The 25,428-nt window shown below is 37.6% G+C and overlaps 3 protein-coding genes across 4 annotated transcripts in view; all 3 read right to left on the reverse strand.

Moving 5' to 3' along the window:
• LOC306857842 (ubiquitin carboxyl-terminal hydrolase 54-like) overlaps positions 1 to 1,511 on the reverse strand; it is a 118,757-nt gene extending 117,246 nt beyond the window's left edge. The window contains exon 1 of the mRNA XM_079398057.1: positions 1,453 to 1,511. The gene's annotated coding sequence lies outside the window, so the exon portion shown is untranslated. The remainder of the gene's footprint in view (positions 1 to 1,452) is intronic.
• A 728-nt stretch (positions 1,512 to 2,239) lies between these two features.
• On the reverse strand, positions 2,240 to 9,929 carry LOC306857533 (myozenin-1-like). Its single transcript, XM_079397518.1, has 6 exons — positions 9,779 to 9,929; positions 8,438 to 8,534; positions 3,734 to 3,903; positions 3,334 to 3,418; positions 3,079 to 3,256; positions 2,240 to 2,955 (listed from the first exon to the last, which is right to left on the reverse strand). The coding sequence occupies exons 2-6, from the start codon at positions 8,523 to 8,525 to the stop codon at positions 2,721 to 2,723; spliced, it is 756 nt and encodes a 251-aa protein (XP_079253644.1). The 5' UTR covers positions 8,526 to 8,534; positions 9,779 to 9,929; the 3' UTR covers positions 2,240 to 2,720.
• A 1,079-nt stretch (positions 9,930 to 11,008) lies between these two features.
• LOC306857645 (synaptopodin 2-like protein) lies at positions 11,009 to 24,897 on the reverse strand. 2 transcript variants are annotated; one of them, XM_079397671.1, is made up of 5 exons: positions 24,614 to 24,897; positions 21,038 to 21,189; positions 20,234 to 20,955; positions 12,946 to 15,579; positions 11,009 to 12,491 (listed from the first exon to the last, which is right to left on the reverse strand). In XM_079397671.1, exons 1-4 carry the CDS (start codon positions 24,713 to 24,715, stop codon positions 12,977 to 12,979), a joined length of 3,579 nt encoding a protein of 1,192 aa, XP_079253797.1. In that variant the 5' UTR covers positions 24,716 to 24,897; the 3' UTR covers positions 11,009 to 12,491; positions 12,946 to 12,976. The 2 variants fall into 2 exon arrangements, with proteins under 2 accessions (XP_079253797.1, XP_079253798.1); XM_079397672.1 differs by having other exon boundaries at positions 11,010 to 12,287; positions 12,931 to 15,579.
• Positions 24,898 to 25,428: the final 531 nt, after the last annotated feature.

Here is a 25,428-nt window from a genome sequence, read left to right on the forward strand (position 1 = left end):
GGAACTAGATTTGAAATTATTATCATTCAGCATTAGAGGAGTTTAACCATTTTAAAATAGTATATTTAATTACAGTCAAATCTGAAATCAGACTCATCTCACAGCTCAAACTGTATGATGCATGCAACATTACAAAACCGACCAATGTGCACCACATATATAAACACAAAACCCACAATCAACTTTTACAGCATTTTGTCTACATCATAGTAAATTGACCCTGCACTGAACCCAAAAGTGCTCTGATAATAGACATGTTATGATGAGAAGGGATTTAGAATATTAAATTACATGAAATGATCATTTACAAAATAACATTCAATGGAATTTCATAATCTCACAAGATTAATACAATTAAACCAGGATAGCATTAAAAGAAAAAAAACACAAATCAAAACTAATGTTGCAACTAACTGAAAACCTGGTAAATTTGTTCTTACGCACCATTTGCAATGGAACTTGCTGGATGACACCGGTGTCTCAAAACTCACAGGCATGTGCAGCATTTATTAACTTCATAGGTGTGTTCTGAGTCAGCTAAATTGGTGCTCTTGAATACTGCATATGATGCCCAAAAATGCTGTCTAATAGGTCCACTGCACTTATGAAGGGTAGAAATTAATTTAAAGGGATAGTTCACTCAAAAATGAAAATTCTTTATTTATTTACTCATGTTGTTCCAAACGTTTGTGACTTTTATTCTTCTGTGGAAACAATAGATGTCGTCGCCATTCACTCTCATTGAATCTTTTTCCATACAGACTGTCATTCTGCCGAACGTCTCACTTTGAGTTCCACAGAAGAAAGAAAGTCACAGGAGTTTGAAGCAACATGAGGGTTCATGAATCTCTGATGACAGAATTTTCCATTTTAGATTAACTGTCCTTTTAATCACTTAAATGCAACCACAAAAATAAATCAATATCGACCATGTGCTGTCCAGTTCAGTGAGTCAATGAAAACTGCAGAATATAATTTGAGATCTATCAACACATATGATGCATGTGACCAAATCTAAAAACAAAAGCTTAAAATAACAATAAAAAGCTCAAATTTGAACTTTAACATCATGCATTAATTACTCAGCATCATTAAAAGGTACAGAACTGTCACATGAAGCACCACCTGTCTGAAATAATGATTCTGCTGATTGAAGATGCCGAGTATGACCACGCCAAATGCAACGTTATTTATAAGTATGCCTGTAAAAAGGGACATAATGTTCAGGATGGTCCCAGTTCAGAGCATCCTTGACTTAAGACAGCGAGACGTATCCGCACGCGCTGATGTTAAGCATTTTCCCCATCACATTACACATCTGGAATGCAAGCTTGCTGGAATTCATCAAGTTACACTTGTAATGAATAGATGTTTACGTGTTCGGATTTGCACATATATCCAGTTTCGCTCTTGGAGAGCACCGTTAAGTAAGTTTAAAGAGTGCTTACTCACCTTACTGTTTGCACGCAAATGCAGTCAGTCTCGCGTCCTGTCCGAGCTCAACTCAACCCGGGAGAAATCTTGACAGCGCATTCCCAAATTTCCACCAGCGCCATCCAGCGCCGCAGCCAATACATGAAGATCTCGCGATAATGAGCTTCTCTACATATGCAGTTCTCGCGATAACGGCTTTCCCCTCAGATTGAGGACCGATTTGCTACCATCTGCTGGGGCTAGTTGCTACTGTACGTCAGAATGCCATTACGTAACTGGTTTTGGTTTTGTGTAGAGAGGCCGTGAATTCTGAATAAAGCATCTTAGCGTGTTCGCAGTAAAACATTGTGTAATAATCACACAAAAAGCAAACAAACGAGTGGCTGACTTTCCACGAACTGAGTAGATGTATGTCTTAAAACTTTAAAAACTAAGTACTTTGAACATTCTCAACAAAATATCAGTCGAAGGACGTGCTTAACGTTGAGAAAAAAGACATTTGTCCATCTCTGGACAACTTAAACATACAATAAAATGAAACGATATATAATTTTGTTTTATTATTAAAAATAATAATTTTTGTCATTCCAAACAATTGTTGCACCTTTAGCCTAAATGAAGCTATCATTTATTATTATATGATTTTAAATGTTAAATACAGTAGAAAAGGAGAAGGAAAGACCTAACAGGTAGCACAAGCAAACATCACCATTTTTCCGTTTAAAATTAGGCTAACTTGCTTTGGTCATTTTAGCTAAAAGTTATTTAATACAAATGTGTTTTTTATGTAGGTATTTATTTGTTTGTGAGAAAAAAGTATTTGTGGAAAATTCCAGGGAATTGGACCAGCTGCTGAACAAATGTTATTAATATAGTACACAGACAGACTGCTTCCTTCTATAAGAAGCCAGACCATATTCTGTTTAGGGATAAATGTTTATTTTAGTGCTTGATCATTTTTGCCTATTTTTTAGTGTGTATGTGTGTATATGCAATAAATACCAGTGCAGTAAATTAGGCATAATGTGTCTGGTAACATATGCTCCAGCTAATCACAACATGCAGTGATGAGTTTTCCAAAGAAAACAGCACACAAAACAATGGGAGAAAAAGGCAAAGATCATTCCATTCTCTTGCAAATATGAATCAGTCATAGTTTTTGGGTGTGAGTGCACAAAGTCCCTGTTTGCTGGTCTGTGTATGTGCTTACGCATGTGTACTTGGCTTCATGTTTGAATATGTATGTTATTTATGTCCGTGTTGTTCACATATGATGGGCAGGTTTCTTAGAGGTCGTCAGTCTCTCCATCAAAGGGGATGTTTTCCAGCTCCATGTGGATGTGACTGTGCTCCTCATTGCACGTCCAGCCGATCGGAGTGCGGTTGAAAGAAGGCCGACAGCAAATGTTATACTGCAACACAGACACTTGCTGCGGTTCCTCATCAGTTACCTTGATCTCTGGGGACTCAAAGGTGACAAGACGAGAGGCCTTCTCAAATCCTCCAAAGGGTAGAGCAGTTCTTTTGGATATAAAGAACAAGAACATGATCAGATAAAGAACTGAGTAGCTTCTGTGTAAAAAAAAACATTATATTATTTTTTTGGCTCATAAATTGGGATTTTGAAAAAAAAAACGATATCACCTGTTGAAACTCTTGTACTTGTGAAGTTCCTTGTGAACTTGAGGCCCTGGCATTTTCAACTTCATGGTTTCTTTAAGTTCCTCATCATCTTTCATAGCACGTTCCCATGGTGATACATATGTTTTTACATACTCACACCGTCTCTTTTCCTTCTCTGCCTCAGCATTTACTTCCTTTACTATAGAAGAACAGAAAAACTTAAATATGTCCATGTTGTAATAAATATTGCATAAACTCATCTAATGTGAGATTTACCTTGAGGTGGCTCTGGTTTGGGAGAGGGTTCAGGTGGAGCAGTCATTTCACATCCCAGAGAAGGAGCCAGATTCTGAAGGTTTAGCTACAAAGGCATGAGAAACAAAAAGAAGATCATTCAGTTATACTGTATATTGTTAGTTTAACATTGCTTTAACTTGTATGTAGTGATGTGTTAATGTGAATTCTCTTTCTTCTCAACAATTCTCACAACTCAAATTAATACTTCACTTATTTATATGATAATCAGCCATGCAATAAAGCACAATGGTCTTCATTATTCCAAAACAAATCCTTTAAGCTTTTATAGAAGACCCTTTAGCTGTGTGTCGTATCCCGATATCACACTATAAACCTCTATTTCCAAAGCTTTTGCTTTTCTTATGCCTCTTTTGCTGACCAGGTTCTCATCACTGACGATGAATTTCTCCACCCTCTGCTGTCTCATCTTGAACATTTTGGAGCCCTTGTTCTTCATGAGGGACAGCTCCTCCAACATCACATCTTTAGGGGCTTGGATTTTGGTCCCCAAGTCCAGTTCAGTAGTTTCAGCATCCTCATCTTGCTGATCTGGTAAAGATCAGTGTTGTTGGGAAGGAAAAGAAGAATTCAGTCAGAATCAACACAATGCCCCTTCAAAGTCATTAAAGTGACTTTGAAAGATAGATAGAATTGACAGCACTAAACAAAAGAAACTTTTTTTGGGGGGGGGGGGGGGTCTTGTCTATTATATAGGATAGAAGCCCTGTACTCACTCAGTTTAATTATATTCCTTCTCAACTTTAATATCAGCTATTAAACCTGGAATCAAGCCACATCCGACACCAACGAGAAGGATGCTGTGCTGAGCACTGCTTGCATTACCTTGTTAATCAGATCCTTGGCCCAGCTTCAGCAGTATGTGTGTGAGTGTGTGTTTATGAGTGAGCTTTGGGAATTGCGAAAAATAAAGAACAAAGCAGTATGCACATTCAGAGATTTTGAATCATATTTATAAGTTATACAGAACAAATTGAGGGTCGTGGCTAAACTTTTAAAGCTGTGCAAATATTCAGACAAACAGCAATGTTGTTTTCAAATAAATAGTTCAATAATAAAAAACTAAATATTGAGTAGCTTATTATTGTTGACACATTATTGTTAATTACCTAACTAGTGTCAAAGAAAAATCAACTTGTATCTCAAAGCAACACAATAATGAATGAATGAGTGTTGTTATTAAACAATATGGATAAATGAATGATTCAACGACTCACACTCACATCTTACATTATCCTTCGACTATCTTCTGGCCCGCCATCTAGTGGTGAAATATTTTTTGGCCCGATGCCAAACTTACTTGCCGACCCCTGCTATAGACCCCTTTTCTGTTAGTAAACATTGTGATGTTTTTCTGTGGGCGGAGCTTAGCTGGAGGCAGAAAGATTTCACTGACCGCTTCACTAGCGCTAGCTATTAAGTCTGTTTAGCTTGTTTTTAATAATATCTGGAGAAATTCCGATTTTACCTGCATATGTAACTTAAGGTATAGATGCACTGTCCAGGACCGCGATTGTTATTTGTAAAGGTTAACTTTAACAGACGAAACCAAATTGGACGACCCTCACACACTTTTACTCAAAGGATGGATGATCTGACAGGATTCCCTCCGGTTGAGTGTCTCACATCTAACGTGTAGACTATAGTTAAGATAAATTCACAGTGTCTATCTAGTCATGAAGATGTATATATATTTCAATTTCAGCAGGCAACTATTTTTACAGCTACATTATTATTCCAGCCACAATTAATCACAACAATTTATATACAATTACATATGATTAAGCATATAAAAATAGTATTAAGATAATATTTTTGTGGTTATAAAAACAAACCTAAGCCAACAACAGTCTTTAAAATGACTTGTGCATTATATAAAAACAATGAGGCAACACTGCTGAAAAAAACAAAACAAAAAAGCAATAGAACCATCACAGAAAATTCTAATACCATCACAAATAAATCACAAATACCATTACAAACATTACAAACCATCCGCCTTTAACCATTAAAACCATTAAAAAACAATGGTTTTCTTCTGTTGTGTGTTTTGGGTCATATTCCATTAGGATTTATTGGTTTTAACAAGTCACCAATAGAAGGAAACCAATTACCAGTAGAGACCAACAGGGTCCATTATGTTTCCATTAAAACCAGTACAAGTCCCATTATAACCAATAAAACCATTACAAATTTTATGATGGTGTCTAATGTTTTTTTGTTGTTGTTGTTTTTCAACATTGCATGTTATTACAAATGCCCGTAAAGGGCGCCAAAAGCCTGGTAATTGCTGCTGTTATACTTACGGAACGATCACATCCTTGTTTAATGGGCTATTGACCAAACATTTAATTCAAATATCCACTTAATCTTTCATTTTTGGCCACCTTTTTGCTATAGATGACACAGCCTCTATAATTTCTTCAACAAAAAACGTGGACATCACAACCCTTACAAAAAATTAACCATGCTTTTATCTTAGTAAAACTGCTTAATTTTCTTTTGCATGATTTCTGAATGCTTGAGACCATAAAATCAATCAGACCAACTGTATTAATAAAATAATAGCCATAGGTAACTGTTTAGAGATACAATTGTAATTTGTAAATAATACATTTAATTACAATTTATTTATTAATTTACTTTTATATTTTATTAAAGTTATATTTTGACCCCTATAGTAGGTGTTTTTTTAGTTTGTTTGTTTGTTTGTTTGTTTTACTTTAATATTTGAGGGAGGGGGCACAACAATGCAATCCTGCTTAGGGCACCCATTTGGCCAGCAACGGCCCTGGCTCTATGTAGTATGACTAGTATAGCATTAAAGGTGGGTGATATACCGTTAGACACAATAAACCGGTAGAAATTTGTCAACTGGTAAAGATGTTTGACTATCGTCTCTATCGCGGTTACACGCTCAAGTGATGTTTCTGTGCTACGTGGTCACGAAAACTTATCGATTGCATGCGTTTTTAAGCAATGCGGTTTAAAAACAAGTGACTTTAAGCCACTGAAATTCAAAAGAGAAAGAGAACTCAATTTTTGCTATAAGCAAAGTTTCTGAGCACACACGAAGACAGTGCTCATAGAGCATGGAAATATTGAACAGTTATTTTTGCCGCTTTATAGGCCTCGAATGGTTAATTACATACACGTGTATGTGTTAGAATGCCCATCTTTGCAAGTATCCTTTTAAACACAGTAATTTAGGTCTTAAATGAAAGCAAACAGCTGAGAAAAAAAAACATGTGTAACAGTATATTAGATCTGGCAGCTCTTAAAGTGATAGCAGTCTAAAATTCCTACTTTGTGTCATTCATGTTAATAAAACAACAAAAGAGAGAAAACAGTTTGTAACTTAAGTAAGAAGAAATATATATTTAATTTACACGGTGAAGAATATACAGTGTTTTTATCAATTTTTTTACTTTGTACAATGTATGAATCATTTCTGATTTTGTTCTACTGTAGTTTTTTGTCGTATTGCTTGTAATTAGTTTCTTATTCTTATTTAATCGCTGACTGTTTACTTGTCTTCAGTGAGCTTCGTTTTTCTTTTTTAAGTTTGTTATTTGTGACATTGACACTGGTCACAAGAATTATGAAATTTACATTGTATAAAACAATTTGATACCATAAAGACCTTATTTAAAACAAAAATAACTATATTGTGATATATATTGTTACCATGAAATAAAATTTCTTATATCATGATATAAGATTTTGGTCATATTGCCCAGCCCTATATAGAATGAATGAGATCTGGATACGGCTACGGCTACGTATGTACATTGTCATGTGACCTACAAACTACTGTTTCCACCGTTTCGACACTGCAAACCACTGTTTCGCCTAGCATATTGTAGTAGGGCGTAGGCATATAAGGCACAGGGAGTCACAAGTGTTTTAAATCCGTTTAATTAATGATTCAATGACTCATTTACGAAACTCCTCACCACCTGCTGGTGTATCGATGAAACCTGCAGAAAGAGTCACTGCAAATCTACCAACACCAAAAGAACAATCTGTCTAGAATGCACAAACATGGATGAGTGGATTGATATAAACAATAAAAATCTAATTTGAAGACTGGAACTAAGTGTTTGTATAAACACATTATGAAAAACACTGTATATTTGTCCCAATATGTGTATGCGTGACAATCTGCTGAAACAGACTGAAGTTAAATTATTTGAAGCTAAGCGGCTTGAAATCTCTGCTGAACAGCTCTTCATATTGGCAATAATTTTGCTGTTAATTTATTTGGCTCTGAATCGCTAACCGCAAGAATGTTGTTCTGTAAACAAACTGCCCATTATGAGCACACTGCCAAGCAGATGAAGTGGGAGAATCTAGTACACTAAACATGCCTTCACACACAGAAAAATGAATACATGGCACCTAATGAGCTGCTCATTAGAGGAGAACTGTGAAGTCACACAGTTTGACAATGTCTTTGAGATTTTGCTGTCTTTAGCAGAATAATTGACAAGCTACATTCTGCATAGACTAACCTCTCATTACACTGGTCTTCATATGACCGAGGTATCAAAGCGTCTGCCAAATGACTAAATGTAAATGTAATGAGTAATTGCATTGCAACAGCTCCTCAAACTGTGGGAATTGATAGCCCATGACTCTGACACAAACAAGAACATGATAACACGCTGGTCTAGTTCAGATGTGACAAAGCAAGACCCAGGCTTAGAAGCCGAGACCCAGACACTCATTAAAGTCGGTTGCAATATGTGTTTATGCAGAGTGTGTTTATTCTCTCTTTTTGAGCCTCTGCTTCAACATACAGTACCAATCAATTAAATATTCCTCAGTGGGGATTTACACTTACACAGAAAGTTATCGAGAGCCTGGAGGTTGTTTGGCATTTCTGGCTCTGGCTCTTTATGTTGACACCAGACACTAGGGCTTTGGTAATTATGTGTGACATTTACAACACTCATCTGGTCATCACAGGATATCACAAGTGAGAGTTCATTCAGTGTTATGCCCATGGTGCATGGATTTTCACTACAAATGTGTATGTGTGACACAAAGAGACGCCACTGACCATGTTGTGAGATGTTTGAGAAGTCTGTGATGATTTTTGAAGGCTTCTTTCTCTTGTTGGTTGAAGCAGGTGTTCCAGAGACAGGCATCACTGCAATCTGAGGGAGGAAATTAAATCTGAAATAAACTGGTTGGGGAATATGAGGAAAGATGGCAGGTGCATTTACTGACAAACTGTAATATATTTAAGTGTGTGAGTTTTGAATGATCATGCTTTATTTAATTTAATAATTAAATATAATATTATGGAAAATCAGAATGATCAAATAAAAGGGTAAACCTAGCCTAGAATATATGAAGTGCATCCAATATTATTTTTTTAATGTATATAAAAAAATAATAATCTTATCATTTTTAATAATTAAAAAAATATGAACTTTTATTTCTAAATGAAGTCAAATAATTATTAAATTAAATTATTAAAAAGACCAGCATCAGCATGCTACTAGGGGCCTTCTGCCCCAATTCTGAGGGGCTTATTTTACCCCAGGAGTTTCACTTAAAAATTTTAGCTTTAAAATAACTTAAAACTTTATAAAAAAAAAGAAAAAAGAAAAAAAACTTCTTTGATATTTTTTTATTATTAGATTTTTTATGTCAGTTTGTTTTTGACATAAACAACAACAGTTAGCATTGTGTTTTTCTAGTATGGCTTTCTATTCTTGATTCTTGTTTTTACCTGAATATTTAAAGTGTCCAATTAATTCTATTACAGATAATATTATTAATATTAACAACATATAATGTATATTTAAATTACAGTCAATTGGTAAAACTTTAAATTCCAAAACAGACACCGGTCTCCTGTTGCGAAGAGGGGTATTTTTGTTTTAGCACACTAAATAAATCCAACCATGTTCAACTGGTCAGCAAATTCCTCAAATGTCCTGCTGAAGCATTGCAATGGTAAGCCTTAAGCAGTTTGACCAGCATATTAAACACATTTCTGAGGAGCTGTGAGAAAACATTTCTGAATTTGAACAGAAAGAAAAGTAAATAAATAAATAATAACCATAATAATAATTAACAATGACATACATTTAAATAGCTAAATGTGAATGTTATTTATTTTTATGTGTTTCTGTATAGCATTTGTCTATGTGAAGAAGATCCAGCGTTATGACAGTGTTTATTAGATCTGTGTGATTTATGATATACAGCTAGCTGCGGCTCTATCCAAGAGCAGCATATATTTTTACAGTTTGCAAACAATAAATCATCTCGACATACTCTAACCCCTCAGTACCAGCATGTCCAGATTAAGAGCTCATTATAACATTTTATCACCTGCATTTCTCCCTGTGCAATCAGGACAGCCAAACAGCACAATGATTCCTCTTACCTGTGACCAAAAAGTCTACGTTTCAGCAAACAAATCAAATCACGGTTTGAATCAAAGGTTCCCAGGAGAACTGTTGAGGTGAATCCTGTTTCTTAGGGTTGGCTAGGATTCCTCCAACTACTGCCCTCTTCTATATCCCAGGAAGAATGAAATCCTAGCAGCGTTTGGGACAGGAGGTCTTTGGGGAGCGGGGAGGAGGTGTAGTTCAGTGTGTTACAGACAGCACAGGGACAGACCAAGCTGATGGTGAGGAGATACTTCTCTTAGATACTTTTTGGTCTAAATATAGAGCAACGCAGAGCAAGATGTTTCCAGAGAGGACCTGTAAAAAGATTAATTAAATCCCTTTTCTTATTTCAGTTACTTACCTTTAGAGTTTCTCATTATGTTTGAGACAGTTTATTGCAAATTTTGAATATTTAATGTAGTTCATAAACATGAACTGAACGATTCTTGAACATTGCACTTTCAACTTATTTTTAAAACATTTGTGCAACTTCTTTTGCGTCTAACTTTGAAGCTTATGTAAATTGGCATAAATATTGTTCTAGTTATGAATGCAATATTTCATTAACATTGCAGCCACTCATATGTGACCCTGGACCACAAAACCAGTCATAAGTAGCACGGGTATATTTGTAGCAATAGCCAACAATACATTGGTCAAACTTATCTATTTTTCTTTTTCGCTGACTCCTTTCCGTCTCAAACTGAAAATTAGACAGTGTACCTCTTTTAAAGAAGAGCATGTCAACACAACTTACTTGGTCCAACATATCACAAATCACTGTGTCAGGAAATGCATCTCCATGTGTTTTCATTATAACCACACTGCTTCTCAAACAGGACAGAGACGCTGAGAGGAGCACCTGCAGCTCTGGCCATCACCAGCAGGGCGTCTGAGGGGGTGAAAGAATGAGGCTCACGACGGAAACACAGACTTGTAGCTAAAGTTAGCACCTGATATCTTGTGACATATGATCGTGGGGTATAGACCAGAGAGTCAGAAGGCAGTTCACCTTATGAGTGGAGGTAAGATTACACTGCCAAAGCTAATCTGTGTTAAGTTGTTCACAACAGTCCTACCGCTAAGAACCCACCTCTTGAATATAGGCATAACAGTGAGCATGGCCATTATATGATGGCCATTTTATCTGTAGATTATTCTAGCCTACACCTGAGAGCTACGAAATCACCATAACAACAGAGAAAGTAAAACACAAACATCAGCAGCTGTCATTTGTAAATTTATTTTCATTGCTCTACATTAACTCATACAGTACACATTCACTCACATATTCCCAGTCCCTGAACCCAAGAATCCAGTAATCCATTACTTTCCATTTTCTTACATTCAGCTATTTGCATTGTACATATAAGTCCACTTTAAACTTCAAATAACCCAAAGCACTAAGTGTAATTGTTTGAAAATAATTACAATGTTTTAAGAATATTTAACGCAAACACAACACATTTACTAAAGAATTGAAGCTTTAAAAATGCTTTGTAGAAGCATGTCATACATTCAGACAGTCTTATTAATACACACTTATGAAAATTTATATTTTATCTAATTGCCCAAAAAAGTGAAAAAGGCACTTTCCTCTCTATTCTTGCTTTTAAATTTTATATCAGTTTTATATCTTGCTTCATACCTCCCATATCCATACCTGCCACTTACTACTTGACAACAAGGTACATTATAGCTTTACATCCGATCAACCTTCTTATCCTTAGTAGAGAAATGGTACCCACCATTTCATGTTGTTTCATCCCACCAAGGCCATTGGGTATTTTCTCATAAAAAGCAATGCAAGAAAAGTTCAACTAGGCATGTACAATTTCACAAATGCAGTTGAATAGCTCACACAAGTGATTGAAATGAATGTCATACCTGTTTGGCAAAATCATCATTCACAATGAGAGCAAGCACCAGGGAAAGTGGTCAGATGTCACATTTGCATAATATGTCATAAAGATAAAGCAGCGCTTTCAGAATTTGTCATCTAGTGTATTTTTTCAGCTGTCATATGAAAAAGCCCCAGCACAATTCCCCACAGTTGAGTTCACATGCCTTTCTAAATGCTCAGTCAAAACCTTGGCATACGCAGCATTATGAGGATAAAATGAGCACATGCATCAAGCATCCATACTAATCCTCATCAAACAAGAAGCAAAGGCTTTTGTGCAATGTTCTAGACAAACACAGGCCTGCAGTCCAACCTCAGGAGATGTTTAGAGAGATAAAGGATGGATAACATCACAAGTAAAGGGCATGGCAGAGGCCAGAAGAGATAACAATTCAAGAGCAAGAGTAGAGCAAGGGGGTGGTTTGTACCATCTCTCCACTTGAGGATTTTTCTTTCACATTCTTCTTACACTTCTTTCATGTCTCTGTCACTGAGACTTTGATAGAACTCTGGAAATGCATGTCTTAGAACATTCTATTCCACTTTTACGCAAATCTTCAATGATTCTGTGCTCCATTATTTTCTGTCACAGCTGGATTCTGGAATAGATAGATAGATAGATAGATAGATAGATAGATAGATAGATAGATAGATAGATAGATAGATAGATAGATAGATAGATAGATAGATAGATAGATAGATAGATAGATAGATAGATAGATAGATAGATAGATAGATAGATAGATAGATAGATAGATAGATAGATAGATAGATAGATATTACTTACCCTTTATCACTCCATCCTTATGGCCCCAAGTGAAAAAATAGCAACACAATAGATTATTATCACTTATCTTACTTGTGGCCCCAGTACATGTCAAAACTGATTATTATTAGACATTAATGCCATTATTTGATTTAGTTCCTCTCACAAGTAGTGACTTTGCAATTCTATCTGTGGGTTAAATGTTCATTTGGTGTAAAATGAATGGGATGAGAACTGAAGTAGAAACATGAATCAAAGTTGTGTGGATAGTACATAAATATCTTAACATTCTGATGAAACTGAATAATACATATCTAGGCATCTAGGATGTTGCTGCATAATCTGTTTTTAAATAATTGTGTACTTGTGTGGAGTGACTGAAAATTATGAACATGCAAAAAAATACATCTTTGACTGATGTTTTTGTCATATTAATGTAGACTAACAATTCATTTAGCAGAACAGAGCTCAAGCACTCTTTATGTAATTACCCAGGGTGGTAATTACTGTCACAGTGGACTCTCAGTAATGTATGGAGCCAGGCCTCCACACATTTGGTTGTAGACCCATGCTCGATGTACTGAAGCGGGGTCTGGGTACCCTCAGGTTCTGGCTGCTCCCAGATCGCACACCAGCAGACAGGGGACTCAGCTCAGGGGCGCTCTTAAACTGCTTGGCTGCTTGGAATGGGGTGTAGGCCTGCCCAGGAGTGGGTTGTGGGATGTGCACTGAATTGGGCACAGGGGCAGTGGATATTTTGGGGAGAGCAGGCAGGGCTGCTGTTGGGGCAGGAGGTGGTGGCGAGAATGGTGCTGCAGGTCTCGGAGCAACAGGAGGCGGGGAAGTGACATCACTGCGCCACATCGGCTCACCAAGAGTTGTGGCAGAGCGAGCGGCGATTACAGTAGGTGTCAGAGATGTGGGTGCAGACATGGGAGTAGGTGTGGAGAAACGTTTGATTTCATACACGCGGCTTGCTTTAACAGGGACCTGCTTCGGTGCGTTAAGGGAAGTACCTGTCATGCCAACACCATTCTGCTGCTGCTGATAAGTGGCATTGTTTTGAGGGACTCCACCTCCATAACTGAACAAAGATGAGTTGAGCTGGTATGGCTGCCTGCTCACAAAGTCAAGAGCCTTTATACCTTGTTTGTGTTGGCCAGGCACTGTTTTAACCCCAACTTTAGCTGCATCATTAGCCTTGGTGCCACGCCGGGCCACTGGAGGGCAAGAAGGTGACAGCAGTGGATTATAATTAATGGGTGGTGGGGCTCGGATGTTTGGAGAGTATTTCCAGTGAGCTGGAAGGGAAGGTGTAGGAGAAGCATCACGAGGATGCGCTGGAGATTTGGGCTGTTTATCCACCACGTAGCGGTCCATGCGACTCTGTCTGCGTGCAAATAGTTCCGCACCTTTACCTTGCATCTGGGGCATCTCAGGAGCTGAATGAGCTGGTTTAGGAGCCACTGGTGGTGGCATCTTGTATCTCTGTGCCTGCATGAAGTTGCAAGCCTCTGCACCCAGGTTAAGAAAATCTTCTTCAGGGCCAGACTCAAACCCAGCCTCTGCACCCGAACGGGACCTGTCATCCAAGTTCTGTACTAGAGACAGTAGCTCAGGGTTGTAAGTTGGAGCCTTCTTCTCCTCTTTAGCAGTGAACATTGGTTTCTTGGATCCACGACGACGAGCCTCCTGCAGGATGCCAGTGCGGCCGGCAGGGACTGAGACCCGCTGCTCTCGAGAAGAGATCCCATCAGTGGAGTTAGAGAGAGAATAATGCTGGGCAACTGGTGCATTTGGTGTTTCTGGATTAGTGGATGCCACAGAGATGTATGGATTGAAGGAGACTTTGTGTGCTGGGGAGGATTGCTCATTTGGTGTTGCAGGAGCAAAGGCATGGGTGGGTGTAGGGGCAGGGGCATTGGGAAGACTTGGAGCATTTGTGAGCGGGGAAGGGAATGGTTGTGCTGGAACATGAACTGGTGGAGGTGGCTGATATTGAGCAGAAACCGCATGATGGTATGGAGGACTGAGTGGCATTGCCTGTGTTTGGGGAGGAGAGTAAGGTTGAGCCATACCAGAAGGGGCACTCAAAGATGTTACATGAGGAGATGTTGGAGAAAAAGGGGCTGAGGTGCTGGAATAGGTTGGGGAGTAGAGTGGAGCATTTGAAGGGGGAGGAGAAAATGGACCTGAAGTGATTGAGGATGGAGAGAGCACAGAGGAAGGACCATTGTAGGTGGCTGGTCTAGCAGGGATATACAGTGATGTTGTAGAAATAGCTTTCTTCCCCGCCGAGCCAGCAGGAGAGAAGGAAGCTGGGATATTTGCCACAGACACAGCCTGAGCCTGTGAGCCAGCCTTTTTGGCAGGGCTGGGCCTGAAGACTACTGGAGCAGTTGCTGCTCGGTGGTTCACACATCCAGGGGCAAATGGCCTGGCAGTTCTGTTGTGCACTGAGCTGGCAGCCGATGAGTCTGCTTGCTCTGCTAATGCTCCTGCCATGGATGGCATAGGCGTCTGGCCTGGTGAGGACAACACAACGCTTGTCCTGCTCACTACCAAAGGTTCCCCGTTTACCATACTGGTACTATGAGATGTTACGGGTGTGACTGGAGTAACTGGGGTGTATGTCAGGGTTGAGTCTCCCTGATGCTGTGGCATGGAAAAAGCAACCAGGTTTGACATATGTTCTTCTGATCTTTTCCTCTGTTGTTCAAAAAGCTGGGCTCCTTTTCCTGAAGTGGCATTTAGGCCTGGGCTAATCTCTGCATCTCTGTCAGGCACAACACACGCTGAAGTTCTCTTGTCTAGTACGTCCAGGTAACCACTATCCCAAGTAGGGTCTGGTGCAGCAGAAAAACCGTCCTCGTCAAGCTCAGATTCGCTCTCAGGAAACAGGCTTTCGTCCTCGGTTTCTCCCTCTGTGTTACTATAGCTTTCTCCGTCTACACTGCCAAAGCAGGTGAGAGTATACTTCTTGGCACGCTGCCGTCGCTTCTTGAACATAAGCACACCTTTAGAATGAGGGTTAGGGGCATCTGTCAAAAATGAAGCAATGGTTCTGCATTTGGATCGGGCCTCCTTCACCTGCTTATCTTGTAAACTCTCACCTCTGTGTAGCTCTACGGAGAGAAAGATAATTTGTATATCAATCAGCGAGAAATACTTTCAAGGTCTTTACTTAAACCAGTAATATTAGTTATAATATCACATTTTAAATCACTTAAACGTAATGATGATGCACATTTATTATGTATTTAAAGTTTATTATACTGCTTCTTAATATGAGTATCACTGGATGCCAATTGTTTTCCATTCTGCATTAAGGAATGAACAGGCTTGTTAGCAGGCCTCGAATGAACAAATCTATGAAGTGACACCTATGACTTTTATATAACAGTGCCTTTGGTGATGAATGGGCAACATCAAACATAAAATCACATATAAAGTCATCAAACAAAGTCACAACATCAATAAATCAAGCTGGCATTGTAATGATTGGAATACATTTTCTAGTTGAATCAGAATATCTCTGATATTAGACACTATAATGCAATGGGTTAGATGCTGAAATGTCTGGCACCAAAATGGTCATGGTAAATTTCTGAGCTCATCCTTCTCTACAAATAGCCCATCACATTCTAACAGCTTGAGCAAGTAACCCCTGGGGATCCAGCATCTATATTAAAAGACAGGGTAACGGAATCTGATATTTCTATAAAAACAAACCAAAAATAAAAATTAAAACCTCAAGAGTATAGCATTTTTGCTAAGATATTCTCTTTCTAATCTGGAGGCCCTCAAACAGCTTCAACATTGGATCAAATTATGAAGCATACATTTCAAAATATTCTCATAAATAAAAGGTCCAAATGAAGACATAAATGTGCTTTTGATTATAATTATCTGTCCAAACTTCTAATTATCTAGACATGACGAATAACTGTTCAACAAACAGAAGTTAACCCTTACATACCTGCTAGCATAAAAACATATAGAAATGTTTAGTTTAGTTTTCAGTAGATTAAAAATACAAGTAAAACAAACTTACACAAAAAACACATATCAAAATTGATCTTTGTAAGATCATGTAAATAATACCTGTGCTATCCATTACTATCCTTGTCTCACCTTTCTCATTTTAAACACAATGTTGGATCATTTAAACAAAAAACAAACCTATTTCTCTAAAGCTCTACAGAAGCCATCAGGACTCTACCTGCATAGATGTGTGCTTCATGTTCAACCTCTCCAGGCAATGTGAAGCTCCTCATGTTGTTCAGCATAAAAACTCACACAAACACATCAGTGGAGTACAGCCAACAATACTTGGGTGCTCTGCCCACATTGGTACAAAATCAACCAGTCCGTAGCCTGAGGTCAGGCCTTTTAAAGACCTTTTGTCTAACCACAAGACCCTGTCACAGGCCCAAAGAAACCCCATTATGTCATTCAAGCTATTTTGGTCAGTGAACAGAGCTAACGGACATTTCCCACCTGTTTGGGCACACCTCAGCCTCTTCCTGGATAGGCTGGCTTAAGCTGAGCGTCATATGGGGTCATGCTGGCATCTCCAACCACACCACAATGACTTTAAACCTACTTTGACTCTGAAGCAAGCACTGCTTGATTCTTTGAAACTCTGAAGGCAGCATCTAGGCAACATTTGACTAAAGGTCAACCTCTTTATCATGATTGAACAGTATTAAACAGTCAATTATGTCTCTTGCTTTTTTACTTCAAATACCACATTTTGACAATTATGAGCCAGTAACCACAGTTGTGGCATTATTCTGAGAGACAGATAATATCATCTGCTGATCGGCGCATTCACAATATTTTGTATCATGCTCTTTCGACCTCCCACTGTGCTGTCACAATAACAGGTGCACACACTTTGTCTTCTCTTCTTACCAAGGCTGTCTGAATGACCTGGCTTATTCTGTAATTTTACCACTAACAGTGACAGAGAAGAGCAGCTGTCATGGACTATTATCCTCACTGCAATAATGTCTCTAGCCTCAGTGAGATACATATGAGAGAATACACAAATAAGAGTTCTAGATGCTCAGAATTCCCAATGGAGATACAGAATTAAACACCGAAATGTGCTTATTTACATGATCCTCAAAATGTCCCATCAGTCTTGGAGAGCAAAGTGACCTTCAGACTGACTGTCGACAGGGTGCCATTAGTTGCGGAGAAAGGCTTCCAAAATGCTTTCGAGAGGGGAATTAGCACCCCTTAAGCTACAGACACAAGATATATTGTTTGACTCCAATGAAGTTTCCAATATGTGTTTATCTTGCTATAAGAAGAAATGTGAAAAACAGACTCCTAATCCTCATCACATTAACTACCTTACATTGACACCTGTGTGCATCTCATATTTAAGGTCAGATTTTTAACCTTTGAGAAGGATAAGCCTTCAGATCACCGAATAGTGACTCAAGCCATATGATACTGAGTAAAAATCGGCAGTTTGTTTCAGTAGAAATAGATATTAATAAAATCTAATAAAAAAAAATCCAGTTGCAGAACCACCTACAACAGAAGAACCAGAAGTACATATCATGCTAGAATGGAGGGTCTTCGAATATTTACAAAGTGGGGCCTTGGAATCAAAAAGGTTGAAAACTACTACTTTATTTCACAAAGAATATTTTTTTGTGCAACAAATGGAGATCATTATTGGCTCTTAAAATCACATTATTAGCACAGACTCAACAGTTTAAATGGAGAGAATGAAATATCACTGACACTGGACAGCAACTGGACATGCCTTTCCCAGCATGCAACAGAGGCCTGTGTTATAGGTGTGAGTCAAGGGACAAATTTAGTCTCTTGCTCACTTGAGTCCAGCCCCCTTCCCCTGCCCTGTTAAACCCTGAGCAGGGGGACATGAGGAACCCCCATCACCAACATTTGCATGAGCTCAATTACAAATCCCACGCCACATGCGTATGATTTCCTACTGAGCTATATCCTGTTCTTAGGTTCTGTGCTAACCAATGAAGCAATGTGTATGATTAACTGCAATTTGTCATAAGAACAACCAGATAGTAATGATTCAACACATTCAAGTTTCTTAAAAACGCAAAATGTACTACATTTCAAGATTAACATAACTGAAAGTAATGATCGTTATTTTCAGTTAGTTCATTTGGTTAATAATTTGTCTGGCTGATTCAAGCGGAACTCCAGTGTTTGTGATTCATTTTGAAAGATTCATTAAAAAAGCCACTGCAAATGAGTAATTTGTTTATGAATCAAACTACACTGGTCATGTTTGTTTTTCTGTTCAACCCATGAACATAGCTCACTAATTTGTACCATAATTCTAAACTTGCAAACTATGGCAAATCCAGTGATTTTTTCAACCTCTAATGCACTTGCTTTGCACTTACTTTGTGTCCAGACTTATTAATAAAAAAAAAAAACAGTATGCAGAATTTAATAGACTGACTTCTGCCTTCATTTTATCAAATATCACTGAACCACACTCCTTCCTGACACAGGAGATTGACTTCTATCTAGTGGATTTCCAAAGGTTAAATTTAACACAGTCCAGAAATCATGTATGAGGTAATGGCAGAAAGAGATAGAGGTTCAGAAATGCTGAGCTCATCTTTATTTATATGAACTAAAAAGTTATTTTTTCTCATTGCTCTATTTACATAATTAAAATAAGTTAAAACAACAATTTAAAAATGTTGAATAAAAATGTAATAAATTAATTTCTGATTTAGACTACATTCATTAGTTTCTTTGTGTAAGTAAAATAAAGCATAGCTTTAATTGTGTGCTAATGCTAGTAATAGTTAACTGCTCTGACATTTAAATTTACTTGATATATTTTATCCATTATGTTTCAATAGACAATTGTGTCCATTTATTGTTTTAAAAAATCAGAAGTAAAGTTCATTAAGTTCTGTCAAAGAGTTTTTTCTTTATGTCAATGGCAGTTTATGTTGTATGAAATTTTTATATTTAGACATGCACTATTGTAAGCTTCTTTTTTTTATTATTCAGTTTTTTTAGTTTTTTTTTTAGTTTTTTTTTTTTTTTTCAGTTTTTTAAAAGTTTTTTTACTTTTTATTCAGCAAAAAAAAAAAAAAAAAAAATCCAGAAAAAAACATCTTAAGCACCACAACTGTTTTCAACATTGATAATAATAAGAAATGTTTCTTGAGCACCAAACCCGAATGATTTCTGAAGTATCTTGTGACACTGAAGACTGGAGTAATGACTATTTATTAGTGCTGGGCAACGATTAATCGCATCCAAAATAAAAGTTTTTGTTTATATAATATATATGTGTGTGTACTGTGTATAGTTATTGTGTATATAGACACACACATACAGAATATAGTTTGAAAATATTTATATGTATTTACATGTATATATTTATATTAATATAATTTGTATTATATATATATATAAATATAGTTAATATATAAACATAACATATTTTTCTTAAATATATACTGTATATGCATGTGTGTGTATTTATATATACATAATAAATATACAAGGAACACATACATATATTATGTAAACAAAAAATTATTTTGGATGCGATTAATCATGAATAATCATTTGACAGTACTACTATTTATATTACAATATATATATATATTTTACAATTTCCCAGCAGCAATATTTTGATCAAATAAAAGCAGCCTTAGTGATCATAAGAGACTTTCACAAACAAACCCCAAACTTTTGAACAGTAGTGTATATAGATGCTATTTGAAAAAGATTATTGGTACTCACTAGCTTGCTTGGCCTTGTCCATGTACGTTACTGTGAGTTCTTCATCAACTGGGTTGTCCACAGGGCCCACCATGGGCACCATCTGTCTGTGAGACGCAAGCATGAGAGCCTCTTTTGCCCGCTCTGGAGAAACAAGTGGAGGTGGGACAGTGGGGGGCTCCTGGAAGCCACTGTCCACTTCAGCAGCTCCTGATGGACTTTGGTCAGAATTCTCAGAGGAATTTTCAGCCTGGTGTGACCATTCAGCCTGCGGGGGCTGGTAGACCACCTCTCTGCGGGCCACCCCAGGCATAACGCACTGTTGCTGAGTCCCCATTTTCTCTAGATCAGATACAGGCCAGCTCTGTGTTTGAGGGTACATGCAGACGTCCTGGGCGCTCTCATAGCCGCTCATTTCTGAAGTCTCCTCCTCTTGGGGTGAGGCTTGGCCAGGACTCTTGGCAGGAGAGCTACTAGGGCTTCGTCGTCTCTGTCTACGCTGCCTCTCTTGTGCCGCCACATCTGCGTCACTGTCTGTCTCACCGTAGTAAGCCTCGCTGTCTGGAGGGGACGTAAGCCACTCGAGACCACCGGTGGGAGACATGAGCGACGCTCTGTTGACACCGGATAGTTTAGAGGTAAGTGGAGGCGACAGGGCTCTCAAGGCTGCCTGGTACTCCTTATCAATACGCGGGGAGGGGGCCCGACCCAGAAGCACCACTGATTGATATGCAGCTGGGGTCCTGAATGGAAAGCATAGTGATTATCTTGTAGTCATGCTATAAAATTTATACTCAACTCCTCGTGATGATGTCTCAGTCTGACCTTTTAATTTGCAGATGGAGGGTTCCTCTGCCTCTGTCAATCAGATTCATAGCCTCAGCATGGGATAGTGTTCCACAGAATACATCATTGATTGACACCAGCTCATCAGTCTCTCTGAGCCCAGCCCGGCAGGCCTTACTGCGCTTTCTCACCTTCAACAGCAGGGGAAGACAAAGTCAGCTCAAACTTTGTGTTGATGAGTTGCAGTGAGAGAAGATAAATAAATATCCAGCTTATTTTTACCTTATTTAAATGTGCAAGGCTTTCTGTGTCACCCGCTTCAAGTTATTTTTAACTGTACAAAACAGCTATGCTTGATGTATTGTCGTTATTATAAACACACTGGTTTTTACTGCACTTTTTTATTCTTCCAGTTAATGAATCAGAAGTCTCACACATTCACAAAAAATTATTTATTTCCACATTGAGTTGGATATAACGCACATACTGTATGTTTGGAACGACATGAGGGAGAGTAATTAATGACAGAATTTTCATTTTTGGGTGAACTATCCCTTTAAATATTTGCCAAGTAGGCCTATTTTTTAAGTGAACTTGTGAATCGTTATATGTATTCACTGAGCTTGAAAGCGATAAAATATCTGAACGCTCTGGGTTATAAGCTAATTATGAAAAATGCTTTGTAACAAATCGGTTAAATTAACGATTCAACGACTCACAAAATGACCGAAGACGCACAAGAAGACTGAACTTATTCATGTAACTTACAAAATGGATCCCTAAAAGAATCAGTAAACTAATCTTTTTGGTTGTTGGATTCATACAAATTTATACTGCATACAGATTTAAAATCATTCCACATACTCTTTCTATTATGCACACTGTAGTTATTTTCACATAACATAACAAAACACAACACAAAACATATCACATAATGTTTAAAGAATAATACTGCACTAAGTGTTTATCAAATCATATATTGAATCAAATTAAATTGTTCTGAATTAGAATCAACTGGGAACCAGTTAACTGTGAATCAAATAATTTCAGTGTCAATCCAAAGATTAGTTAGGCCTCATCCTTTGGGTTTTGTTTGATAAGAGAGATGAAGCTACGGTATGTTTAAAAAGAGTCGCTGGCTTTATGCCCAATCTTCAAATACCATCTCCTTGAGAGTACAGCCTTTCTGAGGTCATCTGTCAAATATGAGAGCGCTGTTCCGACACTCACTTCACCAACACTTCACCAAGCTTAAAGTCTGGCCACATTCCTGTTTTTGGCTCCTGCTTCCAAAGGCACTTTATAAATTAACTGTTTTCAGGAACTGGAATAATGTTTTCACTTGCCCAAAGCATAGATGTAAATTCCCCTACAAAGGCCTAAAGGGATTATCTTAGCTCAGAGCAGCTCAGACTATTTTGTCTTATGTAACTTCTCATTTTAAAAACTGCTTATTGTATGTGCAAGCTGTAGACAAAAATAAATGCTATGAAGACCATTAAAAACAACAAGCAATGTTAATTTGCTTTTCTGTGAACACTGGTAACACAAATTTGTAGTTGGAAGAAAATAGATAAAAGCCGGTTCCATTCACCTTTTTTTTATTGCCGATCAAATGGTCTGAGAATGCAAATAGGGGAAACAACATGTGCAGCTGGTGCCAGGGCAGCTGTTGCCTCTTGGCAGACCTGAACCAGGGCATGTCAGGAATTCACCATGTGTTGTCCACATAGCCTAAATAAAGTGCTCAACTATTGTAAAGAGTCAGTTGTCACTCAGATTTAGCTTATAACTGCATGATTTTGAGAAGTGGACTGTCTAATTTAGTACTAATATTGTAAATTAATCTGTATTGTATCGGATAGCAAAGGACTGAATGGAAATATGAATGCATTTACATTATAAGCACTACAAGCAGGTATTATGAGGACATGCTGTACGTCTTCAGGCATTTTCAAAACATTGCCAGAGCACTTTGCTAGCTGAGCAAATGTCACTGAGGTCGTTCTAGATGCCAGGATTAAAAGAAGCTGTCAGAGATCGGTGTGGATCAGAATAGCTCAATTAAAATTAGAGATGGTCATGGAAAAAAAGTCCACACCGCAAATAGATGAAAGTCTGCAGAGGTGACCTTGAAATGAAAGACGAGGGGAAACTCCCTGCTGCTGGACATTTTTTTCCCAGCAAAAATATATTTCTCTGAATAAAAAAGTTCGGGACATCGCTCTGTGATGGATATCTTTTCCCTCAGAACATGGAAAGAGTAGAGCAGACTGTCTGGCATTGCTCACCAATCTATAATAGCCCTTAGATCAGGGAAAATGCATTGCACACAGTTGTCACTTAACAAATAGGGCATACTGTGCTTATAAGTAGAAACTGTGGCTGTAATTCTACTCAGTCCTGAAATAACATCCTCATTTCTAAAGAACTGTGTGAGAATACTTCTTTGAAATATCTGGATTCCAGAGGAAGCTGAACAAAAGCTGTCAATTAGATAAGAGTGAAGAGATGCACTGTGAGGCCTAGCAGGTTTATCTATGGAGCAGGAATGTTTGCAGCACACAGCCAAATAGCTCTTGAACAGCATTTATCAACAGATAAAATAAGTGCTCCCTGGCCTGTAGTTGAAATATGATTTGACAGTATTATCTTATTAATGTTCGCCCTTATTAAATGTGGGATAAATAGGTGCTATATCTTAACTGGAACAAAAATATGCAATATTACTTATTTTAAAAGGTCCCCAAAGTGATAAATGACAAATACATCTTTACACATGCTAGAATGGGCCAAATGAGTCTTTAACAGAAAATGTCTTCAATAACACTATACTCTTGATGGCTTATCAAGTGTTACATTCCTCACTGACATGTGTTGAACAAACATCTGCTCAGTTAAATCAGACCAGGCCCACATAAAATGTAATAGACACTGACAAATTTGATTAATATATGAATTAAATAAATAAAAAATTAAAATTAAAATTTTACATAAATTATTTATGTTAAATGGAAAATATTTTTATATAAATAAAATATTTTATTTAAATAAATATATGTAAAAAATCTAAAATAGCTGTTCAAATTAGACAATGTGATTTTACAAATGATAGATACGCACGACAATTAAATGATATAAACTACATTATATTGTAGTCACATATACATTTACATTATATATTTGTAAAATCACATTGTCTAATTTGATCAATTGTTTTATTTTTGTTAAATACTGGACATTTGTGAAATACTCATGTGGGTCAAGCTGCCCATTGTAGCATATGTCATATTTAATTTTGGTATGAACACAATAAGAACTTTTGGGGGCCCTTTAAATGAAATATAAATTGTATATTTATGTTTCAAAGCCTGAAAATGCAATTAAGATAAATGTAGCGTCCACATATCTCCTATATGTTATAATACCATTCATTAGATAAAATAATACTGTCACATCATAGATAAATTATGTATTATGTAATATATGTACTCATATTGCTCATACACAGAAGTCGGACTAATTTAAATTGGAAGTATTAGTGTTTTTAATAACGTAACAGACCATTCATTAAAATAAAGAGGCCCATGATTCAGCATCCAACTGTCCCCTTACCTTTGCCACTTGGAGGGGTTTCTGGTGCTCAGCTCCTCCTTGTAATCGGAAACCCCACGGTGCACCTCCTGACAGGGTCACCACTACCTTCTCTACGACCATTTTTATTTTGTTGTTTCTGTGTCTCTTGTTAATGTTTCTTGGTTCTTAGTTTCTTTCAATGGTCTTGTCCCATCCCTGGATGTTCAGTCCTCCTCCGTGGCCCAGACTGCCTGCAGAGCTTCTGTCAGTTCTGAGAGGTGAGCGCAGACACACACCCCCTGGGCCATGAGCATGTGAAGTGTGGGGAGAGCAAAAGGGGGCGGGAGGAAACGAGAACGCCTCTATCTCGCTTTTCATTGGAATGCTGGGACGGTAGGTGGGGGTGCGCAGTCTAGATCCAGGACCTCCTTCCTTCATCCTGCTGGCCACACTTGTCCTGTCAATCCACTGCCACATCCAAAGGATGCTGATAGACCCTCTAAAAATAAATACCCCAGCAGTCCCACTGAGCTTTATCTGTGAATGCCCTCAAAATGTGAAGGGAGCTGTTAGAGGAGTTATTTTGGGGAGTCAGATGACACTAGACCATATTGCAAATTAAAATGAAGCTTAATCATGCTCATTAGACATTATAAATAAATGTTTAGCTAACTGGTTATTCCTGGGGGATTCATCAGCTAAATATTATTATCAGCTATGCTTTCATTTATAATTTGGATATTCTCAGTGTTATTTTGGTCATTTATCTTTGGCATTTATTCAGATTTGTTGTTTTAATATGTTGTTTTTATTTTATCTTTTGCTATAGCGTGATTTACAGCACCTTGAAATAA

The sequence above is a fragment of the Barbus barbus genome (genome assembly GCF_936440315.1).
Source record: "Barbus barbus genome assembly, chromosome: 38".
In the NCBI taxonomy this organism is placed as follows: Eukaryota; Metazoa; Chordata; class Actinopteri; order Cypriniformes; family Cyprinidae; genus Barbus; species Barbus barbus.